At 43.0% G+C, this 15,411-nt stretch overlaps 1 protein-coding gene across 1 annotated transcript in view; it reads right to left on the minus strand.

The window, feature by feature from the left end:
• UNC79 (unc-79 subunit of NALCN channel complex) overlaps nt 1-15,411 on the minus strand; it is a 210,418-nt gene that overhangs the window by 112,649 nt on the left and 82,358 nt on the right. The window contains exons 8-14 of the mRNA XM_037031536.1: nt 15,245-15,309; nt 12,144-12,232; nt 11,479-11,519; nt 10,079-10,107; nt 4,891-5,120; nt 3,081-3,252; nt 1,252-1,482 (exon numbers count right to left, since the gene is read on the minus strand). Of these exons, the coding sequence (XP_036887431.1) occupies nt 1,252-1,482; nt 3,081-3,252; nt 4,891-5,120; nt 10,079-10,107; nt 11,479-11,519; nt 12,144-12,232; nt 15,245-15,309 (857 nt within the window). The remainder of the gene's footprint in view (nt 1-1,251; nt 1,483-3,080; nt 3,253-4,890; nt 5,121-10,078; nt 10,108-11,478; nt 11,520-12,143; nt 12,233-15,244; nt 15,310-15,411) is intronic.

The following is a 15,411-nucleotide window of genomic DNA, read 5'->3' on the forward strand; positions in this document are numbered from 1 at the left end:
GGAAACAGGGCTGCCAGTCACCCCCTCCAAAGGAGCTTTCCCTGGAATTCAGTGGCCCTTGGGGACACACAACCCAGTCCCGTCAGCATTAGCACCAAAAAGCCCAAAAGAATTTTCCATATCTTCCCATTCAAGTAGGAAAACCTTTATCTGTGGGTCTGAGTAAGCCTGCGTATAAGCACAAACCATCTTTTCTCTTGCTCTCTTGCTAACATGTCTTCTCCCAACCACTAAACTCAAGTTAGAGAAGTTTTCCTTCCAATGCAATCATGTCTGCTTATCTTCCAGAGTCAGATCACACGGGCCCTTCACCATTCGGAAAGAAATAATAATAGAAAACATACCAGCGCAGTCAGAGAATGCCAGGAAATTGGGAACTTCCAGCACACAAAAGTCCAATTTTATATGTGAGTCAGTGCATGGCACCACAGAAGAAAGAAGTGTATTTTGATAAATGCAAGAATGCTTGAGTTCTGAAAATCTAATAAAAGCTGCACCTTTAGATGGTCTGTGTTCTGTTTTATTCTTAAATGTCTTATTTACACCGAAACCTGCCTCAAGACCTCATTGAAAGAAACCCAAAAAAATCACACACACATGCACAAAACCTTAGAAAAGGCATTGAAAACATTTCATCTATTGCTGCCAAAAACGGATTCTGGGTTAGACACACATTACATTGTAGTCAGGAAATGTGCGCTCTTCCCAGCCCTACGGCTGAAGCCTGGCAGCCCCTGAGACAGAGCAGGAGGAAAAGCACACAGAAATGTGTCCCACGAGCCAGAGGAAAAGCCAAGAAAGGTCGGGTGGCTCCTCACCCTTCTCGGCATTCCAAACAGGAGGGCAGGAATGCTGCCCTTCACCTCCAGAAATGCTGGCAGAAACAGAATTGCCTGTAGCCAGATGTCAGCCTTCCGCAGACAAGAAAGAGACTGAGCTCTAGCAACCCCACAGAGAGGCTTTCTTTTTTCCTGTTTCTTAACAAAAATATTCAGCAGTGTTCACAAAGAATATTCCCTTAAATCCTCACAGACACTTCACACGTTCTTCCACTCCTCCCCACCCCAAACCAACGCCAAAGCAGGACATCACCCAAAATACATGCACTAGACTAAACTACACTCCTTCAGCTGCACTAACATACAAGACGCGTTGCTCTTCTACAGGCACTGATACCACCGTCATGGCGAAGGCCATGCTTCCCCCCAGGTCTCCTCTCCAGCCAGGCCCAAGCGGTAGGCCTCCACTTACCCTGGCGAATTCCATCGGTTTGGGAAGAAGGCACATGACCATGACATCAAAGCGAACATCGCACACCGTCTTCAACCACTTGGTGACAAACTGAGGCTTCAGTTTTTCCACCAAACTTCCAACTTCATCATCCATCATGTAGGCTGTGGAGTGAAACCACTGGAACACCATGGCCACCAGCCGTGCCAAGCTCTCCGTCGGTGTGTTCTCGCTGGGTGTGCAGAGGCTCACCTGGAAACAGGCAGACCAGACTGGCTTCAGCCCCCAGCCAGCAATTATTACAGGCTCGTATAACAGTTAAAAAAAAAAAAGATGGTCCAGATCATCCACCTGAAACAGGCAGTATTCTAAACGATGGGGGTCCCTTATCTCAGAAACTGTGCTCCTCTCCAAGGAGAGGCGCCTTGATGATCGTCTCCCCTAAGACTGAACCTTCCCACAGGCCTTTTCTCCCATAAGAAATCTATTACACATCTACACTGGATAGATGCTTTTAGAAAGTTAAATCTACCAAGGGAAATTTCATAGACACCTTCAGTGAAAAAAATAGCTATACACGTTTTAATTCTAACATGATCAGAGTTAGCCAAGAATTTCTATCAGTAATAATTCTGGAATGTAAGAGCACCCCTCAATTCACCACATTACAAGTCGACGTTTTAAAACAACTAATCATGTATTCATTCATTCATTCATTCATTCATCCTGAAATAACCTTTCATTGAGCAGTGCAGTAGGATTCAGAATTATAAGAATTCATAAAACTCTATCCTTGCCTTCAAAGAGTTCACAATAGTAGTCATCGTACCATTAGATAATAAGTTTTTGGAACAAGATGTGTAAAATCAACAATTAAATTCCAATGTGATTTTTAAAAGGGCCTTTTGAAGTAACCATATGAAAGCATGAAAAAGATGTATCACCATGGAGACCTAATTCATGTCTCCCATGGGCAGAAACAAGTCTGCTTCTTTGCAGAACTGGCGAACCCAGCTTGCTCGAAACTTTGGACCTGTATGTCTGACCTTTACTGAATGAATATTCCAGCTGAATCAGTCAATATCAATCAAATTCCTTGTGCTACTTTTGGTTATAATTTTTTGGCTGTAGGCAGACTTGCAATAATTTTTTTTTAAAAGGGTCCACAGAGACTGAATTTTCAAGAAAAATTCCATGTACATAGGCAATGGAATGTGAAATAGGAATGTCAATAATCTGTAAGTCATACTGAGTCCAATATTTCACAATATACCCTAGCTATTCCGGCAACGGTGCATTTTAAACAATCTAGAGCCGGGCACAGTAAGTTTCAACACCTGGCTATTCAAGAGAATCAACTAGAAAGCTTTCTAGACGTTTCCAAGAATCCAGCATGAAATCTGGGCTTTGCCATTTTTTTAAAAGCTGCCTCAGATAGCCCTGGCTGGTGTGGCTCAGTGGATTGAGCGCGGGCTGTGAACCAAAGGGTCGCAGTTTGATTCCCAGTCAGGGCACATGCCTGGGTTGTGGGCCGGGTCCCCCGTGGGGGCCATGTGAGAGGCAACCACACATTGATGTTTCTCTCCCTCTCTTTCTCCTTCCCTTCCCCTCTTTCTAAAAATAAAATAAAATAAAATATATTTTAAAAAATAAATAAAAGCTGCCCCAGGTAAATCTAATGTGAAGCCCAGGGTCGAGTGCCACTGTCCTTGAGTGTGGGGTCCCCCTGCTGAGGTTAATTTTTCACTGTTTACTCTCTAAGTTCTTTAAAGAGAAAGGAGAAATCCTTCATGGGTGTGAGGCTGGAATGAGAAATAAGGATGTAGACAACGGCCAACTCCTTTTCTTACTAAGAACCATATTCCAAACTGGCTGAGCAGCCGCTGGTCGTGTTTGTCGTCATCCTTGTTGTCGAAGTCGGCGTTCTCCAGGGAGTGGTGGGAAGAGGAAAGGCCCAGCTGCCGCCGGCGGCTCAGCTCGTGCTCCCGCTGCTCAGCATGGAACTCGGCTTCTTTCAACAAGCTGCCCGATAGCAGAGATGTGAAGACAGACTATCAGAAAACACATTCTAGAGGATGGCCTGTTCAGAGCAATTGCCTCATGAGTACTCAAGCATCTTTTAACTTGGTAGGAGCTACTCCAAGAAGCCTAATTTCATTTCCTTCCTAATTTGCTAATCCCTCCCCATTTTAAAGATGAACAAAGTGAGGCACAAAGAGGCTTCTTCCTCCAACCAATTAGAATCAAGCAGAGCTGATGCCTTCTGGCTTCCGGTTCACCACCCATCCCACTGGAAGCCAGTGCTTCCCCCACATCTAATGTGAAGCCATGTGGGCACCAAATATATGATGCAAGGAGAGACCGAGGGGCTTGTACCCAATGGAAAAATATTCACTATCCAGTACTCAAAAACCTGAAAATGAGCGACGAAGACGCCCTTTTCAACTGCTAAATGAATGACAGTTTTTGAAAATAATACTCAATATTGGGTGCAGCAGAAACCAGCAATGACAGACAGTGCTGTTGACACTGTCAATTCACATTCACAATTTACAAATCAGTGTAGTGGTGCACCAAAGCCACTAAAATATTCACACCCTTTTACTTAGTCAAACACAATTGGGCATCTACTCTAAGTAAATAAAAAATATAAAAACAACACTACATGCAATAGTAAAAACTTAGAAGCATTCTAAACACTTAATAGTGGAAAAATAATCCTGATAAATATTATTTAATCTCTAAATAAATATCATTCCACTAAGAATGATAAATATGGAAATCACAACATGAAAAATACCTAATGGTATATTATATCAAAAAATTATAAATACACTGTGATTGCAGTTATATAAATAAAACATGCATTTGAATAAAAGTAGAAGAACATGTGCAAAACAGACAATGATGACAGCAGCATGATTGGGCTTTTTTCCATTTCCAAATTTCTGTCATGTTTTATTTGACAAACATCACACTTCTGCATGTGTCAGATACTGGGATGAGAAAAACAGGAAAGACTCAGTCCTTAGCCTTAAAACTTATAGTCTAATATTATTTTTTAATTTTTAAAAATCTTGCCTCAATTAATATTATACAAAAAGAGAACAAGTCTCAATATTACCATTTTTTAAGCTCCTTTCTTTGTCATGTGATAGAAGAAGAAAAAGCTAGGAACCTGCATGTCCAGCCCTTGTCTTATTCCATGGCCTTCTGGTTGACCCCAGTACTGAATCACCCAGGGTTCTCCCCAGCTTGGCCGCTGACAGTCAAGTCTCAGGCCCCCCTCCCCCCACCCCTCACTCTGACTGTGCTCCCACTTCATCCCCCCTAAGACCTCTGGCTGTGCCATCCCTGTGCTCACCACCCTGGATCACAATTACGTGCTTCTGTTTTTACAGTCCCTACACAGGCAACCTGAGGGCAGGGACCTATACTTTACTCTCTTCTGCCTCTCGAGGGCCTAACACACGCCTGGCACATAACTGGCATTTGATAAAAATATTTGTGGAATGAATGAATTACAATATCATCACGGCAACACTGTGCTGGGCTGAGGGCACTTGAAGTTGAATTAAATTTACACAGCTCAAAGCGGGAAGGGTGGCTCAAAGCCAAGGTGGTGTTTCCCGAGCGAGCGACTAATAAGCAGCCCGTTACCTAATCACGGCCTCCACGGCGCAGACCAGCTCCTCGGCACCACACTCGCGGGTGTTGATGGGCGGAGGGGAGGTCTGGTAGAGGTGGGTCTCCGAGGCAGCCCCCACTTCGCTACTGTGATGGTTTGAGTGGCATCTTTTGCAGTACCGCACGGGCCTGTTCCCGTGACGACCGCAGCACCCTGCTGAAAAGCAGGTGACAACGGCTCTTCTAACGTGGGAACTGCAGTTCTAGAGGCAAAAAAAGGGAACTCAGTTAGAAGTAATAATTGTCGGTAAATTGGCCTAAGAATGGGAAAGAATGGAAACTTAAGGGGCCGCTGGAAATGGCAGCGTGTTTCTGAAGTGCCACTCACTGTGTCCAAAATGCAGGCCATCACTAGTCAGTTAGAGTTCAGCCATCGTTAAAAATAAAGGGGAGAAATGGTTTCCATCAGTGCAAGTGGCAGAAAGAGCCCACATAGGAGTGGGACCGAGTTGAAAAGCCCTTGCAAAGTCCCCTCAGTGAGGGGGCTGGGCAGCTTTGGGGATTCTTTTGTGTTGGTGTTTCAAGAGTTTTCAAGAGAAATGTGAAGAAAAACAAAATGAAACCATGGTCCAGAAAGAGCACATCATATCACAGCACATCAACGTAGGACAGGAATAACTTTAACCCCGCCCCCCCATAAACTGTCGAAGTTATTTTATCCACCACGAAAAGAGCGAGCAGCCACAGCAGCTCACCGGTCGTCAGCCACTGACAGTACCCACAGGAAGGAATCAAAAGATGAAGCGACAGAAAGGAGAAAAGTGGAGCAGCAAGAGACCCCGGAGGTCAGGGGGCGACTGTCAGAGCCGCCCTGGCCAGAGGCAGAGGAGCGAGGAGCGTCCACAGGAAACGCTTGGAGGAACTGTCAGGAAACATCCCTGACCTCCACCCGAAAGTCTGCCCCGAGCCTGTTAGACATGCCTCCACGCACTCAGTGTCTTGGGTCCAGAGAGCTTTTCTGTCTTTCAGTGGAGCTTAATAAGACGTGAACACCTCTAGGGGATATATATTCCAAGCCATGATGAACTCAGAGCTCGGTGAAGATTTGAGAACCCTCCACGAGAGCCACCTTGGAGAGGCCGAACAAGGAAGGGGGTGCGCACCAAACCTGTATCAGGACATTGGCAATGTCTCAAGCTGTGGATCTGAGTGGCCACTTCAGAGTAAGGCTTGTCCCACTTTGATTTTAGCATGAGGCTCTGGGTACTAGTGTTAACAAATCTCATTTTCTGAATCATAAAAGACGCTATAACAAACCATAAAAGAAGTTAAAATTTATATAATATCTTTAGTTATTATTTTTGAAAACTATTTATTAAAATGGTGTGTTTCTGCTGCATCTGAAGCCCACGCCTCCCTCGGCACTCCAGGCTGCCCTGATGTGCCCGAGCCGGCCACTTGTCCTGCTCTGCCCTTTGTTTCTCTTTGGGGCAGTAAATTCCATGCTGGAAGCTCAGGAATTTTCATTGGTTTGAGGCTTCTCCTGCTTACGCACACACCAGTGCCACACCACCAGCAGTGTGGGAGAGGTCTGAGTGTGATCTTAGAGTTCATTTCTTCCTTCTGCTTCTACTTCATCTTTGCTCCTCCAGGAATCCTACCGTTACGTACATGGTAAGATGCCGATACGGGTTGAGCGGGTAGTTCTTTGCTGTAGTGACGTTCTGGAGTTGAAGGTCTGCAATTTCCCAGCCTCTTTTCTCGTCGGACACTGTCCACATTCCTCCCACAGGCAAATTCCTAACTGCGGTCCAAGGTCTTCTCGTCTAAACGAGGTCCAGCCGTGGAGGAGGCTCTTGAGGTTTGGTTCCTCAGATATGCCTCCTTGAAGCTGGGCCCTGAATGGAGATGGGCTGGTGGCAATGTCCCCCAAAAGAGGAAGGCACAAGTGATAATCACATGATTCCCATGGCCTGGCTATAGAAAGATATGCAGCTTCCGCCTGAACGAATGTCGTGAACATTCTCTCTTCCTAAGCTTCCTCATCAGGGCACTGTTCTCAGAACCCTGCCATGACCAAGCCCCATAGACAGGTAATGTGTATGTCTCTAGTCAACAATTCTGGCTAAACCGAGCCTTCAAGCCACCCCATCCCAGAGCCTGAACATACCACCTAGAAGCCTTTAGATAATTCCAGCCCTCAGCTATGCAAGTCTTCCCAGGTAAGGCCCCCAAATCACCAAACAGAGACAGGCTGTGGACCGTGCCGTGTCCAAATCCCTGATCCACAGACACTCTGAGTGTCATTAAATGATTGTTGTTTCATGTTGCTACATAATGAATGATTTCTTACACAGTACCTGGGTATGCTCCCTATATTCGCATCAGGAATACCAACTAGAAGTCATTCTGCCTCATCATCACCATGTGCCCTCATCTAAAAGAGTATCAGCGATCAAACAACCCCAAAATAACATCTGGCTCACCAAAGTTTCAGACAACTACTATGGTTCCTCAGAAGTTTTAATAACATATTCACAAGCCACAGTTGGTCCTCGACCCACATGGAGCCATTTCTGTACACTCGTTTCAAAAGCACACTGGAGACATTTCCCTTAGGTTTAGATTCAGCTGGGCGAGGTGTTCAAATGGTCACTCCAGCCACTCCGTTCCCTTCACTGCTTTGAATTTTAAACCTAAATAAATGGCTCTAGTTGGCCTCAAAGAACAACAGAAGTGGAATAAGACAAGGTCTATCTCTTATCTTTACAATCTCGATGCTCATTCCAAACCTACAGTTCAAATGTAGGAACACATAATACCAAAAGTACGAACTGTGCCCGAGGCCAGCTCAAACGATTCTGAACTACTTAACTTGAACTTCATGGAAGGTCTCCAAAGCAACATTTATATAAAATACAATGTTTATTAAAGAATAAATAGTAAAAATATGCTAATTTGAAGCTTATTAGTAAAAATAATTGTATCATATAAAGGAAGGGAGTGTAAAAAAATTAATCTAGATGTCAAATATGTTAGGTATACCACCAGAGCCAGAACACGCTGATTCAGAAAATAAAACTGTTTCTCAGCCTAGTGTCTCTGGCTTCTAGAAGATTCTCAAAGTAGGAAACAGCCTTGGGATAAAAATCAAACCAAAAGTTTGCTGAATGATGGTGCGGCCCTCCATTAAAACTTCAGAAGACATAGGGTCCTGCCCAGTTGAGTCTCTCGGCGAGAACAGGACTCCTAATCATTTTAAGACTGAAGTGCCCAGAGAAGAGAAAGGACTGTCACAAAAAGAATTATAGATGGCTTTGGAGGCACAGAACCCCAAGGAGACTTATTGAACGTCTGCCAAGTCTTAGAAAGTCGCACTAGCCAAAACACCACCGACTTAGCCGAAAGGGGACAGGCACGGCTCACCACAAAAGGAATTCTGTGAGACCCCACCGTCTACACGCAGGGAGCAGCACACTGAGTTACTCAGCTGCAACATGGGACATTTCCCATCAAAAATGAGAGACGTCTCAGAAAGTGCAGCAAAATGCCCATAAAGACAACAATGGGTGTGGGAACCACTCTGAGACAACAAAAGCAGATCCAATTTAACACACATTCACTACCCCCAGAGACAGAATAACGCTTGGTGTGTCCGTGGCTGGAGCTCCTACAAGACCAGTGACTGCGACCTGCTTCCTCCTCCTCTTTTTGAACAGAAATCAGTTGGCGTCATCATGTGCCTAGCTCACCACTGAGGGCTGGGTGTGCAGAGCAGATAACGTGCTGTTCCAGTTCACAGGTCTCCGGATCAAGATAATTTGCACCCCAAGTATTTCATCAGTGACCAGACCAAACTTAGATCACCAGATAAGGACCTTAAGCCCGAAGCCACAAGTGGATAAGAATTTTTAAGGTCTTATAAGGTGGTAAGAGTACTTTGCATTTGGAGAGAATGTAGGTACTAATTAATGTTCAGAGGGTGGGTGGCTGTAAGTTAAATACGACCACAAATTCTTGCTGCTATATAAAGGGGAGGAGTCTGTTTCCCCCAGTCCTTGAAGCTGGGCAGGCCCAGGGACATTCTCTGAAGGGAATGCAGCAGAACCGATGCTTTGTGACATCTGAGCTCCAGTCTCCAAAGGCCGTTCAATCTCCTCTCTCATCCTCTCCTTCCCTCAGACCACTGCCCCCACCTGAACGAACCCAGCCTAGGCTCCTGGAGGATGAGACCCCTCACGGAAAGAGGGTGAGCTGGACACCCCAATCTTCCCAGCCAGTGCAGGCACCCTCGAGGAAGCCCCGGACAGGGCAGTAAGGCATCTGGGGCCAGCGAATCCCCGGCCTTCTCACCAACTGATGCAAACACACGAGTGAGCCTACAGAAGTTTATCAAAAGAAGCCCGGCTGAGCGTAAGCCAAACTGCCAATTCACAGAATTGCGATCAAACAAATGTTTGTTGTTGTAAACCACTACATTTTAGGATGACTTATTATATGGCAGCAGATAACTGGAATGGCTCTCCAAAGGTACCCATTCACGACTAACTCCTAAAAAGTTTAAATGGCCTGTATGTAGTCTCATAGGTAGGTGGGAGCAGAAGCTGGTGTCTCAGCCAGTTAATCCAAAGTTCTTTATATGTCACCATACTACTTTCTCTTGTACTTTTCCACAACTAGAACCAAAAAAAAAAAAAAGATATGGTTTAGGGAAACTGTCATGAAGGTGGCCAAAGGAAATTTGAAGGTGGAATCTTTACCTAGAGATAATATTCAACTTACATATAAATAACTACTTTCCATACGTAGTTGGTCTGAGTATGTTTTAACAATACAGTGAACGATTTGCACTCCACTTCAAAAAATAAGGATGTTTAGGATACAAGATGCATCATTTATCCAAGTTAAGTTGCACGTATTACACTGTCATTCAAATGTTTTTGTGATTAGACTTCTATTCCAGGGAAGCACATAGCTTTTATTGCAGATTAGTTATCAAAAACATTGGTGCATAAGACAGGTGAGCAAAAGCAGAAATGGAAATAGAGAGCATTAGGACACAGCGGTCTCGCGAGCTAAATGATCACTCTTCCCCCTTCACAGATACAGTGACATGGACACACTGGGAAACCACGGTGCAGAGATGAGGCGGGTGTCAATGAGTGAATTTACATACAAACACAGCAAATCATGCCCCGCCACACAGATGGTGTGTTCTTACCTTCTTCTGACATATAGCAGATATTTCAGCTGTAAGGGGAAGGTACACAAAATATCAACAAAGAAACAGAGCCCATTTTCCATAAGGGCAGCCATGAAGAGGAATAAAAACAAGTTTTATGATACAGCCTCTAGACTCGGCCAAAATAGCTCCTCAATCGTCTCATGAATCATTATCTACTTATGTTTTTCATGGCATTAAAAACCCTTCCACGCTGCAAATACTCCACCTATTCTTATAAGTAATTCAAACGTCTCAGACAAGACTTAGAATTCAGATCATGTTAAAGCCAAATAACTGTAATCTCACCTTCTCATTGGACAGAAAACAAAATTGAGGGCCACAGTGGAGGCATGACTCCTTCAGGGTCACAAGGCTGCCCATGGGGGAGGCAGACATACCCATGCGCCTGTGATTCCCTCTGCACAGCTGCCCCATCACCCTATGACTCTGAGTTGCAGGGCCACATTCAGAGCTTCACCATGAGGATGATGGATCAGAACATCATCTGATTACTAATTTCAACTACTTAGACTCAAGCTATCCATTTCTATCAGTCCTTACTTAACTAGGTTCAGATGACCTAATACTAAAAGTTAGACTACAGTGATGTAGTATAATTATCATCAAGCAAAGGCCTTCCATTTTTTTAAAGGTCACAGAATTTAGTTAATCGGGGTTTTCAGATTTATTTTTTAAATGAGGCCTTACACAGTCTTTTAGCACCTGCCTCTGAAGTCTACACCAAGTTTCTCCCGCGGGCCTGGTCTGCCCTCAGCACGCTCCCAGCTCTGACCACCTGCCATCTGTCCTGTGCTCTCCAGGATCTTTCCTGGTCATTTCGGTGCCCAGTTAGGGGCCGGAAGAGCACTAGCTTATCTACCTGATCTGCCAACTTACTGGCGTAGCTCTTGGACCTCTGACAAATGACAAGCATTACGATCTCGTCTCCTCGTGGGGATGGTCAGGTACACTTCATCCCCATTTTACTAATGAGGAGACTAGTAATAGCGGCAGAAGAGAGTCCCATTATTCAGCATTCTTCCCGCCGATGTCCCTCATTCCCTTTCTGACCCGGCACAGCAAACACATCATTGGCAACACCTGTTATATACACGGAAAGCCCTTGACACAATCAGCGGGGCTTTGATGTTACAGAATCCTCATTCTAACATCTCCCCCTGATTGGGGTAGAAATGATACCTCTTCCCTCATTATTAAATGGGTGGGCAGATTATAAGTAAGCATTGATATAATGCTTTGTATCAATGAATATTCATAGACTATAATACTTTCATACTTCTGTTACTACCTTTGTTAAATAAAATAGTACAAAAGGAGTCAGATCAACCATACCATTAGTCATGATTACTCATGATTCATTCTGAAGTAAACCGTACCTTGTGGCAAGAGAACATCAATCAACCACTCACTGTGGTCCCTAGGAAGAAAAACAAATTTCACTTTTGAACTTCCAGCAATGGTACCCTTCCACACAAATGCTAATTAGCTGCAAGCTCTTGCTAAAAGGCTTTTAATAGAAAGGAAGCGTAATTATGAGCACTCTCATAATAAACTTTTAAAATGTCTAGTACATTCCAGCTAAGTTATAAATTATAGGCATTTTATCATATTCAGTTATCTTTGACTGATACTTTGCAGATGGTAATTAAGCCAACCAAAATACAGTGTGATCTGTACAAAGCGGAGTGGGAGTCTGTGAAACTAACACACAAAGAGAATCCTTGTGAATTACATGTCATGTTTGAAAAGCCAGTTTTATTTTTCTCTGTGGCCTTTTTAACAGGGTCACTTGGAAACTGAAGCTGCTTGCAAGTGAGAGAAATTGCTTTCTCCTGTCACACAGAGAAAAATGTTGCAACTTTTCAAAGCTGAAATCTTTCCAGTGAAAGTTTGCTATACATTAAATATCGGACAAAGCACTCTTTAAGAAAACAGAGCAGAATGGGAAATATGGGTAATGTAGCCAATTTAAGTCCAAGTGATTGTTGTTATCTTCCTATTGTTGCCCTATTACCCATTCATTGAGGACCCTTATACCTACCCTGCAATCCTCTGGCTGCATTCTTCACAGAGATACAATGGGGGCGGTTTATCGCCCAGAGCTACTGACAGGGAAGGGTCTATGCACATCTGAAACACATGGAAAGCCAGAATAAACTCTCCTGTCCCGTTTGTCACATTCCTGACACTGTGAGCACAAATGTTTCAATAATGACAGATTTTCCAAAGCAAAGTGGAATAAATACTTTTAGTTAAACCCATTCAACCTATAAGTGCTTTTCCTGCGCTGACTGGCACATGAGTCCACACGACTGATTTGAAATGTGGCTACTCTGGTTTTCCATTTCTCCTGGTATTTGCAATTCAAGTAACAAATACTATCATGGAATCTACCCTTATTCCACGAAGATTAAAAAAAATCATCTTGTTCAATAGCAGCTCAAATTGCCTCTATGTTACTCTCTAAAGTGGTAAACACAGTATATCTCTTTAAGAAAAGGTAAATACATTAATAAAATGAAAAATCATAACGGTTACCAAAATGCTGGCAGGAGAGTTTCTCTTCTGCTTAAGAGAAACCCCATTCAGAAAATGCAGCTTTAAGTCTACCATTGAATGGTTCACTCTGGAATCTAAGTTCTATATTAATCCTCCAATGTTGCATTTCCAGGTGGGTTTTTTTCCTTCTACACATAACCTGCAGTTTGTTGACCCCTGCTGTGCTCCGTTCAGTTTTGGATTATTTAGGGCTGAGTTTTCATGAGCCTAAGCTCGTGGAGAAAGAGTGTTCATCTCTTCTCAGTTGATCTTTAGGATATTTCGGTTATTGGATATTTTAAATTAAGTGAACAAAACATTTAGATGACTAGCTGAATTTTGTACTTTGCATCCGTTTGTTTAAGTTTCCATGACTTGCCAGAGTCATTTTGAATTCTGTTCCTGCTTTTCAAGAAATGATCAACCCATGCTCTAGCCAATTATGCAGTTAATATACCACAGATTCTTCTGGAACATTCTTCTGACTTGTCTTTTGTTGTTTTTACCGATTTAAAGGGGAAAAATGAACCACATTTATAAACCAAACAGCCTGTCATTAAAGTTAAAACCCTGAGGAGTTTCAATGATTAGGGACACAAAAGTTAGAATTCCTAAGTTTAAATAATTGCATCATCAAAATCTGTAAATTATTTCCTGAATGCTAAACAGCCCGTGTGAAACTTTCCTTCAGTAGGTCTCATGCTTCCTTCGATGCAATGGGTAACAACTACCTTTTGGTTTGTTACATCAGGGATTGGCAAACTTTCTGTAAAGGCTCAGAGAATAAATATTTCAGGTTTCACGGGCCATGCGTTCTCGGTCACAACTACTCAACCTGCTCTTGTAGCATAAAAGCAGCCTAAACAATACATGAGCAACTAAAGAAAACTTCATTTACCAAAATGAACAGCAGGCCAGATCTGGCTGTCTCCCAAATGCCATAGTCGGCCATAGTGTGCCGACTCCCATGTTAGAAAATTATCTGGGCTCCAAGGTATTTCATAAAGTGCTTTTCAAGTAGAATCAAGTAAAACCAGAAGCAGAATGTGATATAATGAACTATAAATTCCAACGTGTTTTCATTGTGAATCCCACCACAACTCTTGGCTCTTGCCCCCAAAGTACTTTTTTGCAACTATTGCAACAAAAATAATACTTTTCTATTTGGCAAAACCATACTGCTTAGTGGTATAGCTCACTATTATGGAAATATTAGGCTTTTTGTGAGGATAAATCCATTTTCCCCGAGTCGTTTTCATTCGCCCCATGAAGACCTCTTCTTCACCTTTACTTTCATTTCTAATGAGCCAATGATAACTGTGTCAGGTAAAGATATTTGTTCATTCTACTCAAAAGGAAAAACTCCTAGGATGTTATAACTATAAAGACTCAATAGAATTTAGCTGGTTGACCTTGAACGTGTCAAATGAATTCACTAACAGGCCCCACCTGATTTGTGACTAACAGTGTCAGTTCTGTTCTACTGTGAACAGGTCAGTTTATACTCATACTGATATGTTCATATCTGCCTCTTGCATTAAAAAGCAGTTACTTTCTGTTTATAAATATAATTTACACCCAATGTAGAGGCTTATAAAATTGGAGAAAAAGAAAAAAATTGTAAAACAATAACCCTCCCTCTCAATGCAAACACTGGTAGTGTTCTGATGAGCATTACTGGTGGGTTTTCACTATGAATGTGAAGATAAATATACATATATTCAATCTTTAAAATAAACTGGCATCACACTGCACAGTTTTATCCTTCTTTTTTCATTTAATGTTAATCTATAAGCCTCTAGATGGTGGATACTCTCAATCCACACGTCACGAAGGTCACACCCATGTGCACTTGGGAGGAGCTCCTGCCATCAAGAAACCGCACCGACCAGTTGCCATGCAAAAACATGTCACAGTTATAAGCATGTTACCTTTTGGGGAAGAATAAAGTGAAAAAAATTTTAAATGTAGCTCCTTAGGAAAACTGGGGCTCAGAAAGTAAAATTTGGGGATATGATGAAAATGTTTTGGAAGTAGAAGAGGTGGTGGTGATACGACATTGTAAAAGCATCAAATGCCACTAAACTGTTTGTTGTAAAGTAATTAAATGATGTTCTGTGAATTTCACCTCCACAAAAATGTGACGGAAAGTGAGATAGCTCGGCCGATCCCGGAGGACCGACTACAGAAAACAGCCTACGAGAAAAGTGAGGCCGGGCCCAAGGAGTAGACTGGCGGTGGGCCTGCAAGACAGGGAGAGAATTTGACGTGTGAGTAGGAGGCCAGAAACCATCAGGAGGTCAGAGGACTCCTGTGAATGCAGCATGACAAAAAATGAGAGAAAGAATAACTGAAAAAATCAGACAGAAGGTACCTCCTTCCTGTCGACATGTGGGCATTGTTGAAAAAGAGGGCATTGTGATTTAGGCGGGAAGAAGAACAGATATAGAAACTAAATTATGGGAATCATGAAAGTCTTACCACTGTGGAGAATTAAGCTGAACTCCCCGAATAATAAATGAACTAACATTTCATTCAACAATTTGCTCCTGATAATTTGACCGGTGACAATACAATACGAGGCCAGGTCCAACGACACAGTACCTTCACGGCTGGTTTGTTGATTGCATTGTGGCATTCAACGTGCTGGCAGTGGATGGGGTTCCAAGCTGGAAAGCAAAGCACAGTCGATGAGTACCTCTCATTGAAAGTATTTGGGTCCTCGTGAAAAACACAGCAGATACTTCATTAGTTTCCTTTTTCCTAAACAG

Source organism: Sturnira hondurensis, unplaced genomic scaffold (genome assembly GCF_014824575.4).
Source record: "Sturnira hondurensis isolate 20B ecotype Veracruz unplaced genomic scaffold, ASM1482457v3 Scaffold0021143, whole genome shotgun sequence".
Taxonomy (NCBI): Eukaryota; Metazoa; Chordata; class Mammalia; order Chiroptera; family Phyllostomidae; genus Sturnira; species Sturnira hondurensis.